Source organism: Salvelinus alpinus, chromosome 5, assembly GCF_045679555.1.
Source record: "Salvelinus alpinus chromosome 5, SLU_Salpinus.1, whole genome shotgun sequence".
Taxonomy (NCBI): domain Eukaryota; kingdom Metazoa; phylum Chordata; class Actinopteri; order Salmoniformes; family Salmonidae; genus Salvelinus; species Salvelinus alpinus.
In genome coordinates, this window is record NC_092090.1 from 76,699,198 (window position 1) to 76,718,697 (window position 19,500).

The 19,500-nt window shown below is 42.2% G+C and overlaps 1 protein-coding gene across 2 annotated transcripts in view; it reads left to right on the top strand.

The window, feature by feature from the left end:
* Nucleotides 1-16,345, top strand: part of LOC139576836 (dihydropyrimidinase-related protein 2-like) — a 36,676-nt gene extending 20,331 nt beyond the window's left edge. For both annotated transcript variants that reach the window (XM_071403360.1, XM_071403359.1), the window contains 7 exons: nucleotides 9,672-9,792; nucleotides 10,264-10,420; nucleotides 11,469-11,610; nucleotides 11,864-12,034; nucleotides 12,567-12,746; nucleotides 12,883-13,066; nucleotides 13,753-16,345. In XM_071403360.1, coding sequence (XP_071259461.1) covers nucleotides 9,672-9,792; nucleotides 10,264-10,420; nucleotides 11,469-11,610; nucleotides 11,864-12,034; nucleotides 12,567-12,746; nucleotides 12,883-13,066; nucleotides 13,753-13,844 — 1,047 coding nt within the window. In that variant the 3' untranslated portion in view covers nucleotides 13,845-16,345. The remainder of the gene's footprint in view (nucleotides 1-9,671; nucleotides 9,793-10,263; nucleotides 10,421-11,468; nucleotides 11,611-11,863; nucleotides 12,035-12,566; nucleotides 12,747-12,882; nucleotides 13,067-13,752) is intronic.
* The last annotated feature ends 3,155 nt before the right edge of the window (nucleotides 16,346-19,500 follow it).

Here is a 19,500-nt window from a genome sequence, read left to right on the forward strand (position 1 = left end):
TGTGAGTACAGTGGAGGTAAACCTATGCTTTGCGTGACGATGAGAGAGGTTTCGTCTCTGGAGGCATCAATTAACCTAGGTGAGGTGCATGTATGTGGGGTGGGACGAAAGAGCTATCTAAGGCATTTTGAGCGGGACTGAGGGCTCTACAGTGAAATAAAACAATAAAAACTATCCAAGACAGCAGTAGACAAGGCATATTGACATTAGAGAGAGGCATAAAGCAATCACAGGTGTTGATCAGGAGAGCTAAGACAACAACGGGTAAATGGCGATGAATGGGCAGAACGGGTCAGTTAGGTACATACAGGACCTGAGTTCGAGGCTTGGGCTGACAGGTAAACATAATTAGGCACTGTGTTAATGAAACAGTCCAGGGGGCATCAGCTGTGTAGCCGAGTGGTCATAGGGTCAAAAGAGCAGCAATAGGTGAGTCAGAGTGCTGTTCGGTAGTCACCACTATGCTGGGCGAGCAGGGGACACAGCGTTCAGAAAAGCTAGCGGGCCAGGGCTAGTAGATGGTTCTGCGGTTCCTTGTTGTTAATGATTCCACAAGACTCCCAGGCATAAACTATAATAATAATAATAATATAGTATTTTCTCAAAAAGTTATCTACCTTTGTTTTTTCTGTGCTGTTTAATGATCTAATTGGTTCCTTTTTGTTCACCTTGAAACATTCTATTTAGTTTTGCTTTGGAGAATTTATCAATCCATGAGAGACTGAGGGACAGCATAAGCATAAAACATTTAAATAAAATGTTTTACATTTGCAAATTAACTCTAGCGACAAATTGAGCAACCAATACTGCTCACGTCTCATCGCTCATATCACTTGGTGCTGTTTACCACTACTATGAAAACCAGCTCAATGGCGATGACATTTGCTACCAAGCCATAAATGTGCATAATATCTAACAAGCAGAGCGAGGGTAGGAAAAAATATGAAATAACAATGCACGTTCTGTTTCAATGGCTCATATCTACCCATAATTTGGGTAGATATGAGCCATTCAATACACGCGCTGGTGTATAAATATACAAGAAGATTCTTAGTTAGCTAAACCTATTGCCAACCTTTATTTGGGCATTTTAAAATACTTCATTCTTTCCCTATTATGACAATCATCTAATCCAACTTTCAACTGTCAATTTATGGATACGATTGCGGCTGGTCAGATCAGCACGTCAGTAAATAACTAACGTTATACCGCAAGTCAGATGGCTCGTTGCCGAAAATGGTGCCTGTTCAAAATGATAACCAGCTAATGTTTGCTAGCTACATTGGCTATTAGCTCCTGTCCGATATCTTAGCACCATGTTTATCTAGCCAGCTAGCTCGCATTGTAGCTAATATGGCTAGCTAGCTAACATCACAGATGAAAGGGTAGGTTTTCGTAATTTTTGCTGACAGGTCACATAGCTATCTGCTTAGCTAGCTTGCTTATTGCATGAATGTCCGGGCATGTCGACACAAGCCTAAATATTAGTGAATTAACTAAACTAATATTTGCAACAGGAGTTCGATTTTGGTCACTGTGTCAATTCATCCATTTCTCAATACTGCACCTTTCTGTTAGAAAATGAGCTAGCTTGCTGTTTTCTGACATTTCTTGGCATTGTGTAGTGCTCGTGTCGTGTCTCAGGCGGTGAGTGGTGGCTGGCATGGCTACAGTTTTGCTATGTAGAGGGACTATCAGCAAAGCCTGCAAAGCCGATAGAGAAGGGCCGTTAGACCAAAAAATTGCAGATTATCGGTAGTTCTCTAGAATGCACAGCCCTCCTTGATTGTGAGCTAGAATGAAATGTTGAATGAAATGTGTGCGACACAAGGTTTTTCATCAATGGAATCAATGTAGGTAGGTCACGTGATATTATAATGGAATCCCTTACCGGTAGGACTAGTTTAGTTATCTCATGAACTCTGGCAGAGAAGTAGCCAATGTGAGCTTTTTTTATTTTTATTTTTTTCGTGCTAATGTGAGCTCTTTAACAGTAGCCTAAACATGCAATTAAAGTAGGCATCACCAATAAAAGTAGTCATCACCAATTTATTAGCCTATCAGAATCACCGACAAAAAGAGATTTGTGATAGGCCGTCAGTTGAATGGGTTAACTTGTTACAGCCTACAGTTCACAATAACAAGAAAAAATACATTTAATCACCAAAATAAAATGAAGAGATAATAAACTTTCATGATGACACTTAGTTTAATCTTTGATGTGTTGCCTAGTGGTTTACTGAAACATAAGGAAGCTATTCAATTTTCAATAGCATGGATGACAACAACCTATTCATTTGATGATAAGGCAAAGCTCCTGGAGAAGGAGCACTTGAGAGGGAAAACCGTGCGTAATGGATAGACTTGGCGGGCGTGTTGCAAAATAAATCCTTGCATTGCAGTGATCAACTTGCTGTGGCAGTTTTATAGCCTCATGCAGTAGTAGCAGTAATAATAATAAATCATTACTACCTTTTTCAGTTCTGCCCACAAATGTTCTATAGGATTGAGGTCAGGGCTTTGTGATGGCCACTCCAATACCTTGACTTGGTTGTCCTTAAGCCATTTTGCCACAACTTTGGAAGTATGCTTGGGGTCATTGTCCATTTGGAAGACCCATTTGCGACCAAGCTTTAACTTCCTGACTGATGTCTTGAGATGTTGCTTCAATATATCCACATAATTTCCCTTCCTCACAATGCCATCTATTTTGTGAAGTGCACCAGTCCCTCCTGCAGCAAAGTACCCACAACATGATGCTGCCACCCCCGTGCTTCACGGTTGGGATGGTGTTCTTCGGCTTGCAAGCCTCCCCCTTTTTCCTCCAAACATAATGATGGTCATTATGGCCAAGCAGTTCTATTTTTGTTTCATCAGACCAGAGGACATGTCTCCAAAAAGTACAATCTTTGTGCCCATGGTCAGTTGCAAACCGAAGTCTAGCTTTTTTATGGCGGTTTTGGAGCAGTGGCTTCTTCCTTGCTGAGCGGCCTTTCAGGTTATGTGGATATATTTTACTTTGTATATAGATACTTTTGTACCTGTTTCATCCAGCATCTTCACAAGGTCCTTTGCTGTTGTTCTGCGATTGATTTGCACTTTTCCCTTCAAAGTACGTTCATCTCTAGGAGACAGAGCGTGTCTCTTTTCTGAGCGGTATGACGGCTGCGTGGTCCCATGGTGTTTATACTTGCGTACTATTGTTTGTACAGGTGAACGTGGTACCTTCAGGTGTTTGGAAATTGCTCCCAAGGATGAACCAGACTTGTGGAGGTCTACAATTGTTTTTCTGAGGTCTTGGCTGATTTCTTTTGATTTTCCCATGATGTCAAGCAAAAAGGCACTGAGTTTGAAGGTAGGCCTTGAAATACATCCACAGGTACACCTCCAATTGACTCAAATGATGTCAATTAGCCTATCAGAAGCTTCTAAATTCATGACATCATTTTCTGGAATTTTCCAAGCTGTTTAAAGGCATAGTCAACTTAGTGTATGTAATCATCTGACACACTGGAATTGTGATACAGTAAATTGAAATATTGTGATACAGTATAAGTGAAATAACCTGTCTGTAAACAGTTGTTGGAAAAATGACTTGTGTCATGCACAAAGTAGATGTCCTAACCGACTTGCCAAAACTATAGTTTGTTAACAAGAAATTTGTGGAGTTGTTGAAAAACGAGTTTTAATGACTCCAACCTAAGTGTATGTAAACTTCCAACTTCAACTGTAAGTATTCAGTCCCTTTTCTATGAGACTCGAAATTGAGCTCTGGTGCATCCTGTTTCCGTTGATAATCCTTGAGATGTTTCTACAACTTGATTGGAGCCCACCTGTGGTAAATTCAGTTGATTGGATGTTTTGGAAAGGCACACACCTGTCTACATAAGGTCCCACAGTTGACAGTGCATGTCAGAGCAAAAACCAAGCCATGAGGTTGACGGAATTGTCCGTAGAGCTCCAAGAAAGGATTGTGTCAAGGCACAGATATGGGGAAGGGTACTAAAACATTTATGCAGCATCAATGGTCCCCCAGAACACAGTGGCCTCCATCATTCTTAAAGGGAAGAAGTTTGGAACCACCAAGACTCTTCCTAGAGCTGTCCGCCCAGCCAAACTGAGCGATCGGGTGAGAAGGGCCTTGGTCAGGGAGGTGACCAAGAAACCGATAAACACTCTGACAGAGAGATGGGAAAACCTTCCAGAAGGACAACCATCTCTGCAGCACTCCACCAAGCAGGCCTTTATGGTAGATTGGCCAGACGGAAGCCACTCCTCAGTAAAAGGCACATGACAGCCCACTTGGAGTTTGCCAAAAGGCACCTAAAGAACTCTCAGACCATGAAAAACAAGATTATCTGGTCTGATGAAACAAAGATTGAACTATTTGGCCTGAATGCCAAGTGTCACGTCTGTAGGAAACCTGGCACCATCCCTACGGTGAAGCATGGTGGTGGCAGCATCATGCTGTGGGAATGTTTTTCAGTGGAGGCGACTGGGAGACTTGCCAGGATCGAGGGAAAGATTAACAGAGCAGTCCCTACCACTGAAAGTACAGAGAGATCCTCGATGAAAACCTGCTGCAGAGCGCTCAGGACGTCAGACTGGGCCGAAAGTTCACCTTCCAACAGGACAACGACCCTAAGCACATGGCGCCGATAGATAGGGCCGCCATGCTTCCAGCCCCTAGGCAACTTTTTAGTATTTAGTTTTTTTATGTGTTGTTTCTTACATTATTAGCCCAGATTTGTTTTGTGTGATTACAGACAGCCGCGAAGAACTTTTGCATATCAGAGCGGTGGTAACTCACCAGCATTACCAGCATTACGAGGAATATAACTTTACCGAATCGGATCCGTTGTTCTTACACCCCAGGGCAATTAAACTGATTCCAGAGGCTGATCCAAAACACCGCCGGCGGAGAAGAGGTATTCGGAGTGGACTTCTAGGCGAGCACACCACCCGCATCCGAGTATATTGCTCGCTAATGTTCAGTCTTTGGATATTGAAGGTGACGAGCTCAAGGCGAAGATTTCCTTCTAGAGAGACATCAAGGATTGTAACATACTCTGTTTCACAGAAACATGGCTCTATCTGGATATACTGTCTGATGGGTTCTCAGTTCATCGTGCAGACAGCAATAAATATCTCCGCGAAGAAGAAGGGCGGGGGTATATGTTTCATGATTAACTACTCATGGTGTGATTGTGATAGCATACAGAAACTCAAGTCCCTTTGTTCACTCAACCTAGAATACCTCACAATCAAATGACGGCCGTATTACCTCCCAAGATAATTATCTTTGGTTATAGTCACAGCGGTGTATATTCCCCCTCAAGCCGATATCACGACAGCCCATAAAATAACTTCACTGGACTTTATGTAAACTGGAAACCACATATCCTGAGGCCGCATTTATTGAAGCTGGGGATTTTAACAAAGCACATTTGAGGAAAATGCTACCAAAGTTCTGTCAACACTTTGACTGCAGTACTTGCGCTGCTAAAACACTTGACCATTGCTACTTCAACTTCCGGGATGCCTACAAGGCTCTCCCCCGCCCTCCCTTCAGCAAATCTGATCATGACTCCGTTTTGCTCCTCCCTTCCTATAGGCAGAAACTCAAACAGGATGTACTCATGCTAAGGACTATTCAACGCTGGTCTGACCATTCGGAATACACGCTTCAAGATTATTTTTGATCACTGGGACTGGGATATGTTCCGGGTAGCATCTGAGAATAACATTGATGATTACATTGATACGATAACTGAGTTTATCAGGAAGTGTATAGGAGATGTTGTACCCACTGTGACTATTAAACCTGCCCTAACTAGAAGCCGTGGATAGATGGCAGCATTTGCGCAAAACTGAATGCGCGAACCACCGCATTTAACCATGGCAAGGGTGACTGGGAATATGGCAGAATACAAACAGTGTAGTTATTCCCTCCTCCATAAGGCAATCAAACAGGCAAAACGTCAGTATAGAGACAAAGTCTCTATACTCAATGGCTCAGACACGAGACGTATGTGGCAGAGTCTACAGACAATCACGGACTACATAGGGAAAACCAGCAACGTCGTGAACACTGACGTCTTGCTTCTGGACAAGCTAAACACCTTTTTTGCCCGCTTTGAGGATAACACAGTGCCACCGACGAGGCCTGCTACCAAGAACTGTGGGCTCTCCGTGGCCGACATGAGTAAGACATTTAAGCGTATTAACCCTCGCAAGGATGCCGGCCCAGACGGCGTCCCTAGCCGCGTCCTCAGAGCACGCGCAGACCAGCTGGCTGGAGTGTTTACGGACATATTCAATCTCTCCCTATCCCAGTCTGGTATCCCCACATGTTTCAAGATGGCCGCCATTGTTCCTGTACCCAAGAAAGCAAAGGTAACTGAACTAAATAACTATCACCCCGTAGCACTCACCTCTGTCATCATGAAGTGCTTTGAGAGACTAGTCAAGGATCATACCACATTTACCTTACCTGGCACATTAGACCCCCTTCAATTTACTTACTGCCCCAATAGATCCACAGACGATGCAATCGCCATCGCACTGCACACTGCCCTATCCCATCTGGACAAGAGGAATACCTATGTAAAAATGCTGTTCATTGACTATAGCTCAGCATTCAACACCATAGTACCCTCCAAGCTCATCATTAAGCTTTGGGCCCTGGGTCTGAACCCCGCCCTGTGCAACTGGGTCCTGGACTTCCTGACGGGCCGCCACTAGGTGGTGAAGGTAGGAAACAACACCTCCAATTCGCTGATCTTCAACACTGGGGCACCACAAGGGTGCGTGCTCAGCCCCCTCCTGTACTCCCTGTTCACCCATGACTGCGTGGCCATGCACACCTCCAACTCAATCATCAAGTTTTCAGGCGACACAACAGTAGTAGGCCTGATTACCAACAATGACGAGACAGCTTACAGGAAGGTGAGGGCCATGATCGGCTCCTTTGTTTTGTTGACGTTGAGTGAGAGGTTATTTTCCTGGCACCACACTATTCTATTCTACTGTATCTTAGTCTATGCTGCTCTGACATTTCTCATCCAAATATGTATATATTCTTAATTCCATTTCTTTACTTCGATTTGTGTGTATTGTTGTAAAATGTTTAGATATTACTTGTCAGATATAACTGCACTGTTGGAGCTAGAAACACAAGCATTTCTCTACACCCGCAATAACATCTGCTAAACACGTGTATGTGACCAATACATTTGATTTTGATTTGATGACAACGCAGGAGTGGCTTCGGGACAAGTCTCTGAATGTCCTTGAGTGACCCAGCCAGAGCCCGTACTTGACCCCGATCGAACATCTCTGAAGAGCCATGAAAATAGCTGTGCAGCGACGCTCCCCATCCAACCTGACAGAGCTTGAAAGGATCTGCAAAGAAGAATGGGAGAAACTCCCTAAATACAGGTGTGCCAAGCTTGTAGCGTCATACCCAAGAAGACTTGAGGCTGTAATCGCTGCCAACGGTGCTTCAACAAAGTACTGTCTAAAGGGTCTGAATACTTATGTAAATGCAATATTTCAGTTTATTCAAATTAATCAATTTTAGAATAAGGCTGTAACGTAACAAAATGTGGGAAAATTAGAGGGGTTTGAATACCTTCCGAATGCACTGTATTTTGTAAATATTTTCTCTAAATAGTTCACTAAAGTTTATTGCACCATACTGGCCGCTAACTTGTTTTCTTTCTCCAATCAAAATAATAATAATGATGCATAATAGACTCTGTAAAACATTTAAAAAATGTTTTGAAATAGTATCCACGTATTTTTTAATTGGAGGCCTTTCATATATATTCCATTCTCCTTTTTCTTCTTTATATTATGTATATATTCCCAGTAATATTCCTTTATGTAATTAAGCTTTTACATGTGTATTTTTCTTTCTTTATAATAGTGATAATAATGATATTTAATTCGTAGAGTGCTCTTATGAAGCTTATTGGTGCTTGCTTCTGTGCGCAAATCATTTGACCCCTGCAGTTTTCTATTATTTATTCTCATTTTAAAAAGAAGCTGATACTGGCCTTTATTTTTTCTTTCTGATATTTTTGCTTCATTAAATTGATTTATATTATGGGGTTTCTATTCCAAGAAAAACCTAAATACATTTTACAGTAGCTTATGTATTGCTCACCTAAAAAAGCCTTTAATATATTTGAAGTCCTTCAAAATAGAAACTACAGAAAGTAGAATATTAAATAGATTTACTGTGGGTGGGGTAGATTAAATAATTACAACGAGTAGTCCTAATTAAAAGAATAGTGATAAAGAAACAAAAAATGCTTGGCAGAGCAGGCCCAGAGCTTGTTGCTGAGCAGTACCAGAGCGAAATTGCAGCGTGAGAGAAGGCTACAGCGACATTGGAGCGGGAGAGAAGGCCAACACCATTTTTTATAATCTGTTCGAATTACGCTCTGCTCCTTGCTCCACATTTGTCCACTTACATGCTCTGGCATTCAAAAGCAGCCCTGCTTTAGGCTATCAAAGAACTGTCAATTAATCATCGTATCAATCGATCAAATCAGTGAATGAATGGCTGCAGCAACCATTACACAGTCTGACAAGCTGCATAACAAATGTCGCCTAATTAGACAAGATAACAATTAAGTCGTTCAAACAAGATAATAAGTAATTGAAACAACTTGGTACCTCTTTTGAACGACTTAGTATCTCTTAGTATCTTGTTCAAACTACTTTTTTTTTATTAAGTCGTTCAAACTAGATGATTCCAAGAGTCTTCTTGGAAGTTTTCTTTTTTTGCCTTGGGCCTCAGGGCTTCCGGAGGTCCAGACACTTTTTTTTTGCAATTTAACAAAAGAAATTAGAAATGTACCACAACCAGCGATTCACTTTCTATTCCTTGTTGCGCAGTACAGGGGCTCCGAATAAACATGAACAAAGGCTCCAAAAACACTAAAATAAGTCATTTTAGAAATGCAAACGCTCTCAGTATAGTCATGCAGGTCTTTAGATGTTGTACACATGAAATTGTGTCATTCCGAACTTTATCCGCAACATTATATTCCATTTTATTGGAATATAAGCTATACCTCTCCGTCCATTCTAGCAGCAGGTTACACAGTGAATGGAAATGCTGGATGGGGGAAAAGCTTGAGTCGCAACGAAATGGAATATACCATCGCGGATAAAGTTCAGAATGACACGATTTAATGTGTACAACATCTAAAGACCTGCACCTGCATGACTATACTGGGAGCGTTTGCGTTTTCTAAAATTACATATTTTAGTGTTTTTGGCGCCTTTGTTCATGCTTTTTCAGAGCCTCTGTACTCCACAACGAGGAAGAGGAAGTGAATCGCTGGTTGCAGTAAATAAAAAATATAAAAAGTTCAATTGCAAAAATAAGTCTCTGGATTTTTCTATGACATGCTATTTAAAGATTTGGTTGTTAAAAAGCAAACTTCTCCTTTAACAGAACTCACTACAGAAGTAACTGAACAGCGAATGTGAGAGTCAAGTCTCTTGAGTTTTCTTTTTTCCTATGCTTGCTTCTTCCAGAATGCCTAGTCAGCATTTTGGTAAATGCTGCAGCAGTGAAGAAGTCCGTAACTCAACATGAAGGTCACTGAGTCTGGTCTGAACTCCCTTTCTCTGTGTCTGTCTCTGTTGTGTAGGTGGAGGCAGAAGCAGTCAACCGTTCAGTCACTGTGGCCAATCAGACCAACTGCCCCCTCTACATCACCAAGGTGATGAGCAAGAGTGCTGCTGATGTCATCGCCCTGGCCAGGAAAAAGGGTAATAGTAAAGAGAAAGAAGTGATGGACTAATGTAACATGTTTTCTATTGATTGCTCTCTGTGGTTTGTGTATCGTAACTACTGTTTAATAATAGTAATGTGTGTGCTTACATTTGTCCTATTTCACACGTGCGAATTGGAAATTCTTTTTTTGCATACCCCATTGCCCCTGAGAAACCCCCGGAGAGTGTGGTCAGAGCCAAGGATCAGCCATTATTGACGGCGATCCTGAAGCAATAAGGGTTAAGAGGGAACATTGACAGATTTTTCACCTAATCGGCTCAGGGATTTAAACCAGCAACCTTTCGGTTACTGGCTCAGCAGTCCTAACTGCTAGGCTACCCGTCCGTTTTAAGGTACACTAAATGTCAAATCGCACATAAATGATTCCCCTTGTAAATCAGTCCTGCTTTGGAGACAGGGCACAAGCCCTCTGACCTGGTGTTTTGCTGTGTTCTGTGGTACTCTAGGTGCTGTGGTGTATGGAGAGCCTATCTCTGCCAGCCTGGGCACGGACGGAACCCACTACTGGAGTAAGAACTGGGCCAAGGCAGCTGCCTTCGTCACCTCCCCACCCCTCAGCCCTGACCCCACCACCCCTGACTATCTCAACTCACTGCTCTCCTGGTAGGTGCTCCATTTACACTATGTACCTCTACTCAACACAGAGATAAGCAGTAATCATGTGTTACTTACACACATCCTCCACCAGAAGGTGATATGTCATTCTAGCCTCCTGGGGCTTCATTTATCAAAGGTTTAAAAAAAATAAAAAATAATTAAAAACGTCCAGTTTTCCCGCAAAGGTTGGTATTTATCGATTTTGAACTTGATGGGAAAGTGTGTGTATCTCCACGCAAATACCTTGAGATGTTTCTACTTTTTAAGACTTGAACATGAATTCCCCCCGTGCACATTCTCTCGGGCAGTCTTTGCCACTCTTCAAACATTACTATTCAGTTGATTTAAATAGTAAAGAAAAACAATCCAAATTACTATGCTAAGGTCCTTAAGAGGAGATCGCATAGCAAGCAGTCATCTAATATGTTTATTTTAATTTTATTATATAGGCCTAAATCATAATCAAATTGCAGGACATGTCTCTCCTTTTCTGACATAACTGGTTTGAATTATTCCCATTACACAACAAATAGTAGGCTACCATTTATCAATCGCTCATTCAACAGCCAAGCATGCTCAAAAGTAAATAGGCCGTTCACCTCGACAGTATGTGACAGTACGGGTAGGCTACAGTATTGCTGTGCGATAGGATTAGGAGCGCGACATCGTAGCCAAGCCTATTTAATTTCAGATGCTATAACAGGGGTGTCAAACATAAGGCCCGCGAGGGGGTCCAATCCGGCCCACCGGTGGTTCGAATAAAAACAATAACAATAACGTTTTATACATTCTTGGGGTGGGGAACGAACTCAGTATACTTTAAGATGACTATAATCCAATCAAAACTGTGTAGAAAATGATAATGGACCTACATTTCATACAGTTTCTTGACTGTTTCCAGCTCACTAATAATCACAGAAATGAAAGCTAGACAGTCAGGGAGAATTTTTTTAAAGAAATGTACGCACGGTTGATAAATGAGGCCCATGGAAAGTCATATCACTCAGTGGAGTGTCTCATTCTCTCTCTCCCTCCATCCTTTGTTCCTCTCCAGTGGTGACCTGCAGGTGACTGGTAGTGCTCATTGCACGTTCCATACCTCCCAGCGTGCTGTGGGCAAAGACAACTTCACCCTCATCCCAGAAGGCACCAACGGCACTGAGGAGAGACTCTCCCTCATCTGGGACAAGTGTGTGGTGAGGCACACTCTACTGACCTTTTTTTGCTGGTTTTCCTACAATCAAACATACCACAATCAAACATTCTTCTTTCAAATTGATCCTGTCTTTGTAAATAGATATAGATTTTGTAGAATTAACAATCAATTTACTTTCCCCATTTGTGATGCAGTCATTCATGTCATCAAGGGGTTCTCAGTTGTTCAAGTGAACGTTTGCAGCTGTCTTGTTAGTAAGGAAGTGACAATGCCTTGTCTTCTGATTCCCTTAGGTGACTGGAAAAATGGACGAGAACCAGTTTGTGGCTGTGACCAGCACCAACGCAGCTAAGATCTTCAACCTGTACCCCCGTAAGGGCCGCATTGCAGTGGGCTCTGACGCCGACCTGGTCCTCTGGGACCCAGACGTCAGCAAGATCATCTCTGCCAAGAGTCACAACCTGGTGAGAGCCTGGCCAACCCACACTGTACTAACCATATCATAACCGTGGTGTTTATACATGGTTTTAGTCCCACCTACTGTATGTAAGACTCAGTTTGGATCAAACAATTCTTACCCATTTTCATATGAAACATTGAAGCCTTTTTCCTACGAAGTGTTGAGACAAACCATTAAGTAAAATCTACTGACCTGAAATGAGTTGTTAGAGAACAGCTCATGCAGACAGGGCCTAAGTTATCCCTCAATGAGTCACCACTTTCTTTCATTTAGAGGAGCTAGCTGGCTACATCAGCACTAGTTTCTCCTGATGATGTCAGCTGAATGCCACAGTTACCATGCTGGCACAATTCATTGAATATATAAGGGCCTAGACTAAAGTTCATATGGAAAAAGGCCTCAAGTCTTTGAAATATTTTTTGGGGTTTGCAATGTGCATGTGAAAGTAGAGTAAGTGCTGTCTTTCTCTGTGATTTTCCCTCTTGTACTTTGTCAGTCTATTTGAAAGTCTTCTCATCAAAGCTCTTCTTTTGCAGGCTGTGGAGTATAATATCTTCGAAGGCACCGAGGTGCGTGGAGCTCCCCTGGTGGTGGTCAGCCAGGGCAAAATAGTGTTGGAAGAGGGCAACCTCCATACCACTGAGGGCTGTGGGCGCTATGTGAGCCGCAAGCCCTTCCCTGACCATGTCTACAGGAGGATAAAGGCTCGCAGCAGGGTGAGTTTATAGTGCAGTGAAACTGACATTGAATAGAATATAGATGGTTGATTGTTAATTACCATTCTCACTGACAGTGATGAACTTGAACAGCCGAACTGATGCTGTTATCTCTTCTGTCTTTCTGTCCTCCCAGCTGACGGAGCTGAGTGGGGTCCCCAGGGGTCTCTATGACGGGCCGGTGTGTGAGAATGTGACACCTAAGGTCATGACCCCGGTCACCTCGGTGAAGACCTCTCCAGCCAAGCTGCAGCAGCAGCAACAGCAGCAGGCTCCCCAGCCCGTCCGTAACCTGCACCAGTCTGGCTTCAGCTTGTCTGGTCAGTACAGCTCAACGTTTCTCTCACAGCTCCACATGGAATATCAATAGGAATAGCATAATACTATGATGTGTAAGCACACAAGTATTATCATTTGGCCTGACATTGTACCATATTGGGTTTGGCAGATGCCTGGAGAACACTACCTGCCCCAATGCATATTGCCAACTGCAAAGTTTGGTGGAGGAGGAATAATGGTCTGGGGCTGGTTTTCATGGTTTAGGCAAGGCCTCTTAGTTCCAGTGAAGGGAAATCTTAATGCTACAGCATGCAATGACATTCTAGACTATTCTGTGCTTCAACTTTGTGGCAGCATGACAATGCCCCCGTGCACAAAGCAAGGTCCATATAGAAATGGTTTGTCGAGATCAGTGTGGAAGAACTTGACTTGCCTGCACAGAGCCCTGACCTCAACCCCATCGAACCCATTTGGGATGAATTGGAACGCAGAGTGCGAGCCAGGCCTAATCGCCCAACATCAGTGCCCGACCTCACTAATGCTCATGTGGCTGAACTTCTAGTAGAAAGCCTTCCCATAAGAGTGGAGGCTGTTACAGCAGCAAAGGGGGGGACCAACTCCATATTAATGTCCATGATTTTGGAATGAGATGTTTGACAAGCAGGCATCCACATACTTTTGGTCATGTAGTGTAACTGACTTTCTTTTCTCTTGTCTCTCATGCCAGGTGCACAAGTTGATGATAACATTCCCCGCCGCAACACCCAGCGCATTGCAGCGCCCCCTGGTGGTAGGTCCAACATCACCAGCCTGGGTTAAGCTCTACTGTCAGCTGAGCTAGGGAGGAGCGGAGCGGAGCAGGAGGATCCACCTCAGCTCCCAGACCAACCATCACAACCAACAAAGCTTCATCTATTGTAGTCCCGTCTCCCTGACTTAACTGCAAGCTGGTGGTCAAAACACTCCATCCATCTTCATTCTTACTTAACACGCTCTGTCACCTCATTCAAAGAAAAAAAAAAAGAAATAGCACTCAATGTTTTGTTTTGTATTACCTACATGCCATATGCAATCTTTTCATTTTTTTTAAAGAAGAGTCAAGTGAATTGATGTTTTTCTGTATATACACTGAGTGTACAAAACATTAGGAACACCTTCCTAATATTGAGTTGCACCCCCTTTTGCCCTCAGAACAGCCTCTAGCGTTCCACAGGGATGCTGGCCCGTGTTGACTCCAATGTTTCCCACAGTTGTGTCAAGTTGGATTGATGTCCATTGGGTGGTGGACCTTTCTTGATAGACATGGGAAACTGTTGAGCGTGAAAAAGTACACCTGGCACTTACTACCATACCCAGTTCAAAGGCACTTTTGTCTTGCCCGTTCATCCTCTGAATGACACACATACACAATCCATGTCTCAATTGTCTCAAGGCTTAGAAATCCTTATTTAACCTGTCTCCTCCCCTTAATCTACACTGATTTAAGTGGATTTAACAAGTGACATCAATAAGGGATCATAGCTTTCACCTGGATTCACCTTGTCAGTCTGTCATGGAAAGAGCAGGTGTTCCTAATGTATTGTAAACTCAGAGCCATTGCATTAGATCACTGTCAAAGACACATGGCATGTTTAACTATAGTACATCGGTTATTGTTTTTCTTCCATCCTATAAGTAAATGGAAGGTTTCACAAATGCTTTTATATTTTCGAGGCTGTAAAATAGTGTTGTTGAAGGAACTCGGATGACGTTTTTACCTCACTAAGTCAGTTTGCAGTATTTGTATGATTTTAAACAGCTGTGAGTTCTAGTTATTGTCCTTCCATAGTCTGACTTTCTGGTCAGTATTACAACAGAACTTTCAGCTGAACAAATTCACTTCTATCTTACTTTGTCTCATTGCTGCACTTTTTGTATTGTTGTAATGTTTTTGTTGTTAATATTATACATTTTTGATCGTGTCTAGAGCTAAAACACTACTTCAATCTCTGAAATATTGACTCTTAGATCTTAGCTTGTCTGCTGATGGAATGCGCAGAAGTCAAGGGAGATGGTTAAACCATTCATCTCCTCACTCCCCTCAGTCGGAACACCTTTGACATAAAGCATGCACAATACATGGCAGCAGGGAGAACCTTCACCCCCCCAAAAAAACTGACGAGACATTTTGCCTCTTTCCTCCTTTTTCTTCTCTCTTTTCACGAGCTGTCTGAAGTTAAAGGTCGCCGAGACACCAAGCTTCCTATATTCACACTGCTGTTTATTTTCTTATGACACTGACAGCCATGCTCGATAGAAGGTTGCCCCTAACAACCTCTCTGCACCAGGTGCTATTTGATCAATGCTGTGTATGTGCAGATGGTGGTGCCTACTTTTTCCACTCAACCACAGCAATTCAAGCTTTGTGAAACTACTTTACGGGGGAGCGGAGTCGGCTATTACATGACACAAGTCTTCGTTTTCTATCTGCTAAAGTGCAAAAGGTGAATCTGTGGAAATGCAATGTTGATTTTGTATTTGATATGTTTGTTTTTGTTGTTTTTTCAGAATGTTTGTTCAATATCACTTGCCTGCCTATTCTATAAAGTATTGATTGATAGTACGCTTTAAGAACCATGTATTTATGAAAAATACCTGTTAAGCACTGTCAGTGACCAAGCTAGTACAAATACCTGTTAACCTCTGTCAGTGACCAAGCTAGTTCATGTAGTGCTTTGAGATCCAGAGAAAAAAGCTATTTACACTAATGATGTGGTTTGACTCCTGTCCTTATTGTTGGAGTCACTAGGATAGCACCTCCTCTTAGCCCTGTGAGTGTTGACGATGGGAGACACTTTTAACAGGTGCTCGCTCCATCATCACTCGCTTTACCCTCTTACCTATTCACATTAGACCTTACTGTTAGTGCCACGCATCAGAGTATGAACAATGTTACACTAGACCACAAGCCAATGTTTATTAACCACTCACTCGACACTGTGAACGGTACAGTAGGGACATTTACAGTAGGCTCCTCATTTCTCTGACCAGTTCTCTGTATACTGTACAAGCATTGTATTCTTTCCTCCTCCTTGCCTTGTCAGGTTTGGGTTGTTATGCCAAGCTATGTGTTGTAAGTAAATTGCCGGTGGGGAGGTTTCCTATAGTGTTTGTTTTTTATTTCAGATTTTTAGCACTGTCGTTGCCCTCCCTCCCATCTTGTGATAAACTGTTGACCATGTATGTTTTGGGATTTTGGAATACTTATTCCTGACGACGTTGAATACTATCAGTGTTGACTTAAATGGTTTTAAACATAAAAATAAAACAATTGATGTGTCTCTCTAATAACAATTATTGTCTAATAACAATTATTGTGCTAGCAGATACTGTTTTAGTTTTGGTAGTCATAAAATACTGTACATACATACCGGTAAATAAACACAAATATGTAAATGTAAATATGTATAAATTAAAATCTCAGGAATCTCATGTTCCCATTGTAATAACTACTATTTCAATTCAATGTTACATTTAATCCAGTAAGTATAAATCACTGTTTTAAATCTTAAGGTGAATAGTCAATGTTCTTCACTGTAGTAGTTTGCTGTTCATTAGATTTGTCTTGAATGGCGAAGATGCTTGAAGATGACGACCCCCAAGTACTTTACCACAAACAACTCATTTGCTAAGTTCGCCGTATTTTACAGTGCTCTCCGTTACTAATTTTTTGTTTGGCATTAGCACAGTATACATGATCCCAATTTTAGCTCCAAGACGGCAGCAATAAAAATAAAATAAGAAAAAGTAAATTGTGCTGATTTATAGGCACATTGAACCATGTCGTGCCCCGTAGTTTGAAAAGTCTATGGAAAGTGTTCAAAACAAAGACACATACCTGATTTCCTCCGTCTTTATGCGCCGTCACCATTCTTTTGATAATTCATGTACTTTAATTTTACACTGAGTGTATAAAACATTAGGAACACCTCTTTCCATGACAGACTGACCAGGTGAATCCAGGAAAAAGCTCCCTCATTGAGGTCAGTTGTTAAATCCACTTCAATCAGTGTAAATGAAGGGGAAGAGGCAGGTGAAATAGGGATTTTTAAGCCTTGAGACAATTGAGATATGGATTGTGTACGTCTGCCATTCAGAGGGTGAATGGTCAAGACAAAAGATTGAAGTGCCTTTGAACAGGGTATGGTAGTACGTGCCAGGCGCACCGGTTTGAGTGTCAAGAACTGCAACAATGTTGGGTTTCCGATGTGTGTCAAGAATGGTCCACCACCCAAAGGACATCCAGCCAACTTGACACAACTGTGGGAAGCATTGGAGTCAACATGGGCCAGCATCCCTGTGGAACGCTTTCAACACCTTGCCCCGACGAATTGATGCTGTTCTGGGGTCAAAAGGGGGTGCAACTCAATATTAGGAAGGTGTTCCTAATGTTTTGTACACTCAGTGTATGTATTACCTAATAACCTCTGAGATCTTGGAGTTGCAGAAATTATGTAGATTTTTTTTATTGTAGGCTACAGGCAAGCACACTAGGTGGAGACAGTCTGCTTTGTATGGTCAGGGTTGGCTCTTTCTCCCTTTCTCCAGGCTCCTTTCCTATGAGAGACACAGTGGTGAGAAAGATGGGGGTAATGAATCCTGGCAACATGTAGAATTAGTCCACCAGAAGCATCATGATTTTCCTGAACCATGCCCCATGGCAGCAGTGGTATCTAAGCAGTTGTCCAATTATGACTGAATCTAGTTATGACTTGCCTTGTTAAATTAAGGTCAAATAAAATAAATATGAGGGAACACTAATTGATAGTGGAGTGGAGAAGGGAGAGCATTGGGTCGATCAATCCACCCCTTTTCATGAGAGCTTCTGAAAACAAACAGTGTAGAAGAACTCTAGAAGAAGCTCCAGGGGATCCTTTACAGGACCATGTTGAGTCATCATCAGTGTCTTCACTCTTAGAAAAAAATGTGCTATCTAGAACCAAAAAGGTTTGTTCAGCTGTCTCCATAGGAGAACCCTTTGAAGACCCCTTTTGGTTCCAGGTAGAACTCTTTCCTCTGTGGAATGGGGACACCCTTTTTTCTAAAAGTGTTCCTAGAAAACAGTGAGAATATGACAGTCACTAATATGGAGCTATTATTCTGATTATGTTCCCATTCTGCTCACTCTCTCTGAGTCTCTCTGTGAGAGAAAATGAATGAGCAGCATCTTTGCCCTTGTGGGAACTTTGTATCAACGTATTTCTATGGAAGTCTAGCCTTCATATGTCACCAGCACGTCACATTGGGCTGAGTCAAGAACAAAGTCAGTCATTGCAACAGAAGATTTTTTGTATTTTTCCACTCTGATCCCTTTTCAGCCAAAGCTCTATTGCATTTCAAAGACTGTAGATTAGAACATTAAAATAGAGTAGCAGGGGGGTGTAGCGTAGAGAGACGCAGTATCTTTCTCAGTTGTTCTTTAAAAAAATCTATTTGACTGACGATACTGGTGGGATGTTACCTCCATGACTAATTTATCTTTCTTTAGAAACTACAGCAAGAGCATCTACCTGGGAACGGTGTCTACTCGGTACTAATAGTAATCCCACACTCCACCCGGCACAGCCAGAAGAGGACTGGCCACCCCTCATAGCCTGGTTCCTCTCTAGGTTTCTTCCTAGGTTCTGGCCTTTCTAGGGAGTTTTTCCTAGCCACCGTGCTTCTACAACTGCATTGCTTGCTGTTTGCGGTTTTAGGCTGGGTTTCTATACAGCACTTTGAGATATCAGCTGATGTAAGAAGGGCTTTATAAATAAATTTGATTTGATAGTACATTTTTACAGTATCCACAACTTTTCTATGATGCTATTACATGATCTGAAAAAGCTACTGTGTGCTTTTAATAATACTAATGCAGGTTTAATTGAATTGGACTTCCCTTTGTATCTCTTGTATCTCTGTCTCTCTGACTCTCTCTCTCCTAATTACCCCCCCCCCACCCCCACCATACTCCCGATCACTCATCAATACTATCTGTGGTTTGATGACCAGAGCCAATAGCCTCTCGATGATGTCAGTACTGAGACAGTATGACTCACAGAGGGGCACAGTCATGTCAGCCAATGTAAAGTATTTCTGGCCACTCCCCTCAGGAAAGCATGTCCACTTGGCTACCAAGACTTGCTGGAGATACGCTGTATCAGAGGGATTATATTTTATATTTCATCTTTATTTAACCAGGTAGGCTAGTTGAGTTCTCATTTACATCTGTGACCTGGCCAAGATAAAGCAAAGCAGTGCAACACAAACAACAACACAGAGTTACACATGGACTAAACAAACATAGTCAATAACACAATATAAAAAAATCTATATACAGTGTGTGCAAATGAGGTAAGATTAGGGAGGTAAGGCAATAAATAGGCCGTAGTGGCGAAATAATTACAATTTAGCAATTAAACACTGGAGTGATAGATGTGCAGAAGATGAATGTGCA